This window comes from Brassica napus (assembly GCF_020379485.1).
Source record: "Brassica napus cultivar Da-Ae chromosome C9 unlocalized genomic scaffold, Da-Ae chrC09_Random_54, whole genome shotgun sequence".
In the NCBI taxonomy this organism is placed as follows: domain Eukaryota; kingdom Viridiplantae; phylum Streptophyta; class Magnoliopsida; order Brassicales; family Brassicaceae; genus Brassica; species Brassica napus.
This window is the reverse complement of record NW_026014412.1, coordinates 1-10,407: the sequence shown is the minus strand read 5'-3', so window position 1 is coordinate 10,407 and position 10,407 is coordinate 1. Positions and strand designations below refer to the sequence as shown.

The 10,407-nt window shown below is 33.2% G+C and overlaps 1 protein-coding gene, 2 non-coding genes and 1 pseudogene across 3 annotated transcripts; 1 reads left to right on the top strand and 3 right to left on the bottom strand.

Annotated features, from left to right (window-relative positions):
* Window positions 1–510: 510 nt before the first annotated feature.
* On the bottom strand, window positions 511–2,729 carry LOC111210658 (annotated as a pseudogene).
* Window positions 511–9,863, bottom strand: LOC125595139 (NAD(P)H-quinone oxidoreductase subunit K, chloroplastic). Its single transcript, XM_048771054.1, has one exon. It carries the CDS (start codon window positions 7,982–7,984, stop codon window positions 7,307–7,309), a length of 678 nt encoding a protein of 225 aa, XP_048627011.1. The 5' UTR covers window positions 7,985–9,863; the 3' UTR covers window positions 511–7,306.
* Window positions 4,400–4,472, bottom strand: TRNAT-UGU. The gene has a single exon. It is a non-coding gene; the product is annotated as a tRNA-Thr (tRNA).
* On the top strand, window positions 6,033–6,105 carry TRNAF-GAA. Its single transcript has one exon. It is a non-coding gene; the product is annotated as a tRNA-Phe (tRNA).
* Window positions 9,864–10,407: the final 544 nt, after the last annotated feature.

The following is a 10,407-nucleotide window of genomic DNA, read 5'->3' as shown; positions in this document are numbered from 1 at the left end:
GAAATACATGCCACTCAGCCAAAGAAAGATGAGAGAGTTGGCCAAAATGGGCACTAAATACTTTCGAGAGATTTCCTCCAATCACTGGTATGACTATCAAAATCGTGAGCATCAGCATGTAGGTTCCAGATCCAAGTGGTAGTATCAGGTCCCTTAGCTATTGTTCTTGAGAAATGACCGGGTTTAGCCCATTCCTCGAAAGAAGTTTTTATGGGATCCCTATCTACCAAAATTTTGACTTCTGGTTCCGGCGAACGAATAATCATTGAGTCCTCCTCTTTCCGGACAACACATACAAAGAAACCCGCCAACAGTCACTCAAATAATTAGTGAACCGATGATAGATGCTTAGAATTTTGTTCTTTCTCTTCTATCTCCCATCTATTCATCCATTTTCTTTAGTTATTCACTAGAGCAATTATGATCTGGAAGTCGATCTGGGGCAAGTGTTCGGATCTATTATGACATATCCATAGGGTGCTCAACGGACCCCCCCCTTTTTTTTTTTTATTAAAAAGCGTTTTCGCACCTTTACATTAGTATTGGTACACAAATAATTTTTTTTTATAACCTAATCTAGTGTATTCATATTTCAATTATAAGTTCCGAAATATAGCCTATTTTTTATGTTTTAAATAGAGGATATTATCCTATTTCAATAACCGCTTATTAGTCATTACTAAGAAACATTCTAGTATTGATATTTAGTCATTTTCAAATCCCTTTTATTCGTTTTAATAGTCGAAAAGAAAAAAATAGAAAAAACTAGATATAGATATTATAGATATTCTCATATTCATGTACTACTTATCCCTAGAGAATACCAGATTAAATAGAACGATTTGAGAAAAGGATATAATGAAATTTTTTTCTGGGATTGGTTCTTCTGATAGAAAAAAGAATCTGGTTTATTTGACCGAGAGGGCCAAGAAACTAAAAAACAATTAATTGTAAAAACAAATAAAGATATATTATAGAATAAAAAAAAAAGAAACAAAGAAAAAGTTCTTATTCGAAGCGCCTCGTGATCGTCAACCAATTCTGTGCTTCAATATAATTACCAGGAGTAAGCGTTATAGCCTGTTTCCAATACTCGGCGGCTTGAGCAAACCAAGCCTCCGCCATTTCAGAATCTCCTTGTTGAATGGCCTGTTCTCCACGGTCGGAATAGGCGGGTCAATTCCCTCCCTGAGAACCGTACTTGAGAGTTTCCTACCTCATACGGCTCGACAACCAACTCTTTTGTTTTGGTGTACCAGTTTTTTTCACTTTAACCTACTTTAACTTTATATCTAATTGAATGAGATTTCTTATAGATATTCATTCGGTTTTTCTTGGATTAAACAAAAGAGAGTAATTACATGAGTTTCAAACTTTCGTTTTGATTTAATTAATATATTAATTAATCTAATAATAAGTTTTATCTTTTCTCCTACCTTCAGAAAAAAAAAGGCATGTCCACTGTTATTAGATATTAGAATTTTCTGAAAGGTAACTATCCCGCTTTCATATATAAATTTATATAGAATCGTTGAAAAAGACTTTTTTTCATACTTCATATCATAAAAAAGAAAAAGACTTACTGTCTTTAGGATCTGATGCTACACCGCTGCTCAATACCTTAGGGGATCCACTCTATTACATAAGTAGATTTCTAAGATTTATCTCATATTATGATATAAATAAACAGCTCTTGTTGTATCGGTCCAAAACCTTTCCAGTTGATCTTTACGGTGCTTCCTCTATCAATTAAATCTTTTTTTATCCATAGAAAATAAAGTATTTAGGCATATCTAGTCTTCACTTCATATTTCGATCCATGAAGTTTATTTATTTGCTACAGCTGATAAAAAATCGTTTTGGACGATGCTTATGTAGAAAGCCTTTTTTTTTTTCTAGTATTTCATTGACTAGCTGTTCGTTCTTTTTTTCTATAGTGGAGATAGTCGCACGTAATGACAGATCACAGCCATATTATTAAAAGCTTGTGGTAAAAAGGGGTTTCGTTCTAATGCCCGAAAATAATATTCTAAAGCTTTGGTATGTTCCCCATTACTTGTGTGGATAAGGCCTATATTATAGAGTATATAACTTCGATCATAGGGGTCAATTTCTAGTCGCATAGCTTCATAATAATTCTGTAATGCTTCCGCATAATTTCCTTCAGATTGAGCCGACATCCGTTACGGTCGTCATTCGCTTTAACGAATTCTCCGTTTCAGAACCGTATGTGAGATTTTCATCTCATACGGCTCCTCCTTTAGGTGCATAATGAAAATAATAAATATATGGATATGGAAAAATTTGATGTCATTATGAACTAAGCGGGGCTAATGTTTTTACAAGAAATCCCTAGCCAACCTTCTTGTAAAAGATCTTTTCTTACTACCAAGTGGATTCATATTCATACTAGATAAAAATAAAAAAGGAAACTCTAACAATTTCTTTGTTCTCAACGCCCCTAAATTTCCAGGAATTAGTCACTTCAACAGTCTTCAATGGTTATACGGGTATCCAAAGTACGGACGAGATGGATGTTTATTGTTCCAACCATTTTAATTAGTCCCAATCCCAAAGAAGAAGAAAGAAAAGGAATCTTTTTGAAGAAAGTTTTCGTGTTGTTGATTTCTCGGCGTAGTGCTTCTTCCCCTGTGCCTCCTATTCGTATATTGTATTAGTCTAGTAGGATTGATCTGTAATACGGGAACCGTAGGTAAAAAACCTTTTGCTCAATACTAGAATTCATAATTGAAGCATCTAAGGCTGCACTAATCGTGGATACATGACAGAAGGGATTGCTTTTTTATATTATAAACTTCACCTTCAAAAGCGTAGATTTTTTTCAATACTCATTTTTTTCTATTCCAAATCGGTGAGAAATAGAAAAAAATGATAATGATAATCAAATCGCACCATCTCTGTAATAAGTAAATGCCTCTTTTTCTCCGGAAGTTGTCGGAATGACTCGTAATAAGATATCGGCTACAATTGTAAAGGTTTTATCAATAAAATTTCCATTTATACGCGATCTTGGCATAGGTAGTAATCCATTCTATAACTCTTTTTATTTCCTTTAACTTTTCTTTTGTGAGAAAATTTTCTCACAAACAAAGGAATTTTATAGTACGAACTAACATAAAAGCGGACTCGTTTTTTATAAAAAAATATTCTATCTACTTCCAATTTTTCTAGATATAAAATCTACATTTCTTTGCTATGGAAAATGCTGGGAAGAGCAAACAAGGGATCCAAACCTCCCTACCAATCTATGATACATGAATAGGAAAAAGATTCCCCGACAAAATCCCTTACCTTGTCCCTTTTTAGTTTTAATCAAAAAAGCGGGCAAAGGGGAGTTGTCCGAACTCTTGTTTTTAGTGATTTTTTTTTACTTCACTTAGGTTTTTTAAGTCTGGCGAGAGTAATATTCTACGACAAGCAATTCATTTATTTTCAAACCGACGCATTTCCTATCTATTATTTGATTGACTAACCCTTCATATTGGAATGTGTGAAGAGTCAGATGGTTTGGCAATTCCTCGGGGGCAGATGACTCAAGAAGATTTTGAACCAAAGTTCTAGAGTTTTGTTCATCCTTCACTGTAATAATATCTCGGGGTTTGCATCGATAACTTGGTATATCAACTATACGACCATTAACTAAAATATGCCCATGGTTAACTAATTGGCGCGCTTGAGGAATAGTCAAAGCCATACCCAACCGAAAAAGGATGTTATCCAAACGCATTTCAAGTAATTGTAATAAAACTTGACCCGTTGACCCCTTAGCTTTTCCGGCGATACGAACATATTTAAGTAATTGGCGTTCTGTAAGACCATAATGAAAACGCAATTTTTGTTTTTCTTCTAAACGAATACGATATTGAGATTTTTTTCCGGAGCGTGATTGGTTTCTAAGATCGCTTCCTGCCCTAGGCCTTTTACTAGTTAGTCCCGGTAAAGCCCCCAGACGGCGTATTTTTTTAAAACGAGGCCCTCGGTAACGTGACATAAAGACTCCTTTTTTTATTGAAATTGTACAAAAACTAAACAAAATTAAAACTGAACTAAATGATAATGATAAATAACGTAAAATCCACTCCAATAAACTATTGGAATACAAAGAGTCAGAAGATATATTCTCTCAATATACAGATTTTTTTATTGTATATACAATATATATAAATCAATAAATCACAAAAATTTTCCTTTATTTTCTTCATTTATTTTGCCAAGATCTAACCCTTTTACCCCAATATATATTCCTATATGGAAGTTTATATGACATAATATAAATGGCGTGGTAACTCTTGGAAAAAGGTGAAAGAAGTCTTTTCAATCTTATTTTTTTTTGAAAGTACATTAAAAATCATGTAAAAAAAATGAAAAACTATGTAAAAGCCGGCTATCGGAATCGAACCGATGACCATCGCATTACAAATGCGATGCTCTAACCTCTGAGCTAAGCGGGCTCAACTAAAATAGTGTATACAAATTCACTAAACTACTAGATCGTATTAATTAACTATTCTATTCATATTTTTCCTTATCTATTTAGAATTCATCATATTTTCGATATTCTAGAACAGAATATAGCTCAAATAAATAGTGACTATCATTAAATAAATAAAACAAAACCTTAATGAATTAATATAATATAGCAATATATCGACTTTCTAATTTTGATTTCATGAGTTTCTAAATAAGAAAATTTTAATTAGACCGGAAAGCTTTTTTTTTAAAGTTAAATGATATCTGATTTGAAATTCTTGGTTTTTTTGTTCTAACCTCATGCAATTATTATTATTTGATACTTTTTCTCTTTTTATATTCTTTATTATTTTATAGAATTAAATTATTAGAATGAATATTCGAATATTCATTTCGAATATACTTTTTTAGAATTATTCGAATTTCAAATCTACGAAGTAGACTTATAATCTTTTTACATTGCACATTGTAGAATTCTAAGTTTCAATAATGATCATAAATTTCTTTTCATGGAAGTAAAAAAAACGAATCGACCGTTCGACTATTTCTTAAAATTGAAGACAACGATGAGAAAAGGAAGAACATATATATGTTCTCTAATATATAACCATATTGAATTGCAAATACAAAAATGATAGAATCTTTGTTGATTAAACTAAATCAATATGGATGGGGCTAAAAAAAATGCAAGAAGATACCAAAGAAATAAAATAAGTATCTGTATGTAATGAATTCCAAGGTTTCGTCATAAGAAAAAGTGGAAAGACATCATAATGAGATCCTAATCTCAAAGCAAAAAGGGGGATATGGCGGAATTGGTAGACGCTACGGACTTAATTGGATTGAGCCTTGGTATGGAAACCTACTAAGTGATAACTTTCAAATTCAGAGAAACCCTGGAATTAACAATGGGCAATCCTGAGCCAAATCCTGGGTTACGCGAACAAACCAGAGTTTAGAAAGCGGGATAGGTGCAGAGACTCAATGGAAGCTGTTCTAACAAATGGAGTTCAATCCCTTGTGTTGAATCAAACGATTCACTTCATAGTCTGATAGATCCTTGGTGGAACTTATTAATCGGACGAGAATAAAGATAGAGTCCCATTCTACATGTCAATACTGACAACAATGAAATTTATAGTAAGATGAAAATCCGTTGACTTTTAAAATCGTGAGGGTTCAAGTCCCTCTATCCCCAACCCTACTCCCTAAAAAAGTCTGTTTGACACCTTACCCTTTTTTAGTTATTCAAGAATTCATTGATCTTTTTTCATTCATCCGACACTTTTACAAACTCGAATTTCTTTTCTTATTATATACAAGTCTTGTGGGATATATCATACATATACAAATGAGAAAGAACTATCGATTTGAATTATTTCGAATCTAAATAATTTTTCATTCTAAAACTTAGAAAGTCTTCTTTTCGAAGATCCAATAAATTCCCGGTCCAAAACTTTTTTCATTTACTACTTTTGCGTTTCTTTTAATTGACATAGACCTAAGTCATCTCATAAAATGAGAATGATACTTCGGTAATGGCCGGGATAGCTCAGTTGGTAGAGCAGAGGACTGAAAATCCTCGTGTCACCAGTTCAAATCTGGTTCTTGGCATAGGATTGATTAATTTTGATAAGTTTATAGTCTTCAAATTAAACGTATCTTTAGTAAAAAAAGTGCAATAATCCTTTATCCCCCTCTCTTTTTTGTTCATGTTGTGGATCCATCCGTTCAAAAAAAATGTATAAGACTTTATACCTAATACATATTCGAAAGGAAAGTTCTGGTTGAAAGAATAAAAAAAAGTAAAAAAAAAAAGATCTATATCTATCTATCTATATCTATCTATAGTATCTATCGTTGAAGGGCAGAAATACCCCCAAGATTCATTAGATTAGATACAATAGAAATAGAATTTTAACCCCCCCATTTATTGTATTGCTTTCCAATCTTATTTATTCATTCCCAGTTATGTGACTAAAGTTGACTAAGTTATGTGCGCGATACAAAGTTCATAATGCAGAACTCTTTTTTTTTTTTTTAGTTCATCCTATTGGCTCGGCTTTTAGGAAAAAAGTATCTTTCAAATTGGAGATTAAGCTATCTATAATAATATGAATAAGACCTTAATTCTTCTGTTTGTTTGATCTAAAAACGACTCGAATTCAAAATATTCCGCGAAGGTCCGTAGTTGTAGAAACTAAGACTCATTTTTATCATTCAAATTTTTTATCATTCAATAAGCATCTTGTATTTCATAAAAATTGGGGGCAATATAATCCTTACGTAAAGGCCACCCTATCCAACTTTCGGGCATTAAGATCCGTTTCAGCCGCGGATGGCTATCATAAGTGATTCCTAACATATCATAAGATTCCCGTTCTTGAAAATCCGTACTTTTCCAAACCCAGAAAACAGATGGAATTCTGGGATTACTCCTGTGAGTAAATACTTTTATGCAAACTTCTTCCGCTTGATTGACACCATATTCTATTCTCGTAAGATGATACACACTGGCTAAGAGGCCACCTGGTGCCACATCATAGGCACATTGGGAACGTAAATAATTGTAACCATATACATATAAAATTACAGCAATAGAATGCCAATCTTCGGGCTTTATTTGTAAAGTCTCTATTCCTTGGTAATCGAAGCCCAACGATCTATGAACCAGCCCGCGTTTGGCTAGCCAAACGGACAAAGTGCCCTGCATCTTTTTTATTTCCCCCACACCTTTTTATATAAATTTAAGTATTTCACATTTACCATGAGTTCTAATTTATGAAGATTTTTTTCTTATTCTCTCAAATCCTCCCTAATTCACTAATTCGTGGGAAGATACTGGGCTTTTGTATTTAAAAAATGTTTCAGTAGAGATCTCTGAAGTAGATGATGGTGGATAGAGTAATTCTTGATCATAATTTCCAGTCTGTGTACTGCGTACAACAAAAAACTTGTGATTGGTAGTAAAACACCGATTACCCCGTTGAGGTCTAATTCGATCCTTATAGATTTCTCTAGCTATTTTCTTACGAAGCTTTGTTATAGCGTCTATAACAGCCTCTGGTTTAGGTGGACAACCCGGCAAATAGACATCTACAGGAATTAGCTTATCAACCCCTCGAACAGTACTATAAGAATCGGTACTGAACATCCCCCCTGTAATTGTACACGCTCCCATAGCAATAACATACTTTGGTTCAGGCATTTGTTCATATAATCTCACTAAAGAAGGAGCCATTTTCATTGTTACTGTACCTGCTGTTAAAATAAGGTCCGCCTGTCTAGGACTTGATCTTGGTACTAGCCCATAACGATCAAAGTCAAATCGGGAGCCTATTAATGAGGCAAATTCAATAAAACAACAACTGGTACCATAAAGAAGCGGCCATAGGCTGGAAAGTCTTGACCAATTTGAAAGATCATTTAACGTAGTTGAAATAACTGAGTTTTTTGTTGTTCGATCAAGTACGGGAAACTTAATGGAATTCATAATTGTTTCAATGGTTTTTTTTTACTTTTTTTTTATTGTTATTGTACAAGTATTCAGGAAACGAACTAAGACCATTCCAACGCTCCTTTTCGCCATGCATAAACTAAACCAAGAATTAGGATAAGCACGAAAATGAAAGCTTCTATAAAAGCGGATACCCCTAGTACATCGAAACTCATTGCCCACGGATACAGAAAAACGGTTTCAACATCAAAAACAACAAAAACTAGAGCAAACATATAATAACGGATTCTAAATTGTAACCAAGCATCCCCGATCGGTTCTATACCTGATTCATAACTAGAAAGTTTCTCCGGCCCCTTCGTAATTGGAGATAAAACCCCGGAAATTAGAAATGCCAAAACAGGAATAGCACTTGATATTATTAAAAATGCCCAGAAAATATCATATTCGTAAAGCAGAAACATAGACGAACTCCTATGAATGTGGAAAAAATACCCGCTTAGTCAATTCCAATCGGAGTGGATTGGGCAAGGTATATATAACTCTTGCGTCAAAACAAAAATTCAGGTTAATCGAATCATTTATTTTCGTTTGGTTGCTGTGGTAGACGTCTCCTTTTAAGATTTATTGATTGTAATCTTATTTTCAGTACACTTATTACTTAATATTTCCATGTTTCTATTACTAATAGTTTCTCATATTAATAATATAATATTAATATGATTAATAACTAGTAATTTTTTTTATTTCTGTTTCTTAAATTTGCTTTATGTTTTATTTAAAAATAAAACAAATTGATAAAATATCTTCGTTTTTAAAATTATGACGTATCAAAAAATCCACTTACGACTATGAAAATGAATGAATAAAAAACGTTTATTCTAAATTATAAGTATCTATCTAGATATATCTATAGATAGTGATTGGATCCACTGAAATCAAATGAAATCAAATTTGGTTTTCCGTTTTATTCTGAACGACCCCCAGGACTTATGGTTTAGGGTCTGGGAGTTTTTTTATGAACCAACAAATTGAAAGTAACCAGTTAGAAATAAAGAATACAATAAAAAGTCAAAAATTATCCAATTATTTGGATTTGAATGTCATTTATTAGAATAAATTTATTAGTTAGGGCTATACGGATTCGAACCGTAGACCTGCTCGGTAAAAGAGCTCGAACTTATTATTATCAAAATGATTCGAACTCTTTCAAAGACCCAACATGCATTTTTTTTGCATTGGGCTCTTTCATTAACTGATAGAAAGATCAGTTAGTCTACCATATTTTTTCTTAAAAAAAAAAGATAAGAAATGGTTCCAAGTACTCTGATTGATTATTTTTTAATTCTAATACAATACAGAATAACTACCAAAGTGTTTCAAAGAAGGGTTCTCTTGACGTAGGTTTGCTTTTGGTCTAGATCAACTTAAGTTAAATATAGTCTCTAACATCCTGATTAAAAAATCAAATATGAAACTTGCTACACCTTAAGGTTCATAGGACGAAAAGATCATTTTTGAGTTCCTTATACTCATTCTGCCTAGCATTAAGTAGACTGGGTATTCACCCTATCAATATCTCAAATCAATGATGGGTTCTATTAATTCCCTACCGAAATGGGGTACTTTAATAGGACCTAATGTCAGGCTATTGTTCTCCTCTTTTTCCTAAAAAAAAGTCATGGAGTAAGACATCGATTTATTAATAAGATCAATCAATTGGTTTGATTGCGTGATGGACTCCTCTGAAAAACTTTGGCGCACGTGTAAACGAGGTGCTCTACCTAACTGAGCTATAGCCCTTGTGTTTATGATCCACATTTTATCTTATCTTATCATGTAGATAATTTCTTGTCAAGATTAATATTATATGATCGAACATTATATCTCTTTCATCTCGTTGTTTATTGGTATTGCTTAGAAATAATATTGGATTTATAATCCTATCGATGTGATAAGTATCCCCGTGCCTTCTCTTTACGATGATAAATAACCTACTACTTAACTCAGTGGTTAGAGTATTGCTTTCATACGGCAGGAGTCATTGGTTCAAATCCAATAGTAGGTATAACTTATTAGACACCATGATCAATGGTGTCTAATAAGTTTTGTAGCCACCAGCTTTTTTTTTTTTTTCTCGCTTTGGATCCTATTTTTTATACGTCAGCTAGTTACAAAATCAAAATCGTATTGAGAGCCTCGACGCGCTGTCCGAGCTCGTCTGAGAGCTAGATTAGCCTCAAGTGTTTGTCTCTTGCCTTCAGCTTTTCTCAAGTTCGCCTCTGCTATTTCAAGAGTTTGCTGAGCTTCTTGTGGATCAATGTCACTTTCTTCTCTGCATCATTTACTAAATAGTAATTTCATTATTGCCTATTCTAGCAAAACCGCCCCATCAGAGCCATTGTTAACCATTGGTATTAAGGCGTAATTTTCAACAAATACCTATATCAACAGCTGTG

Bases quoted from the DNA above. Each gene is read 5' to 3' on its own strand.
- LOC125595139 (XM_048771054.1), bottom strand. From the start codon at position 7,984: ATGAATTCCATTAAGTTTCCCGTACTTGATCGAACAACAAAAAACTCA.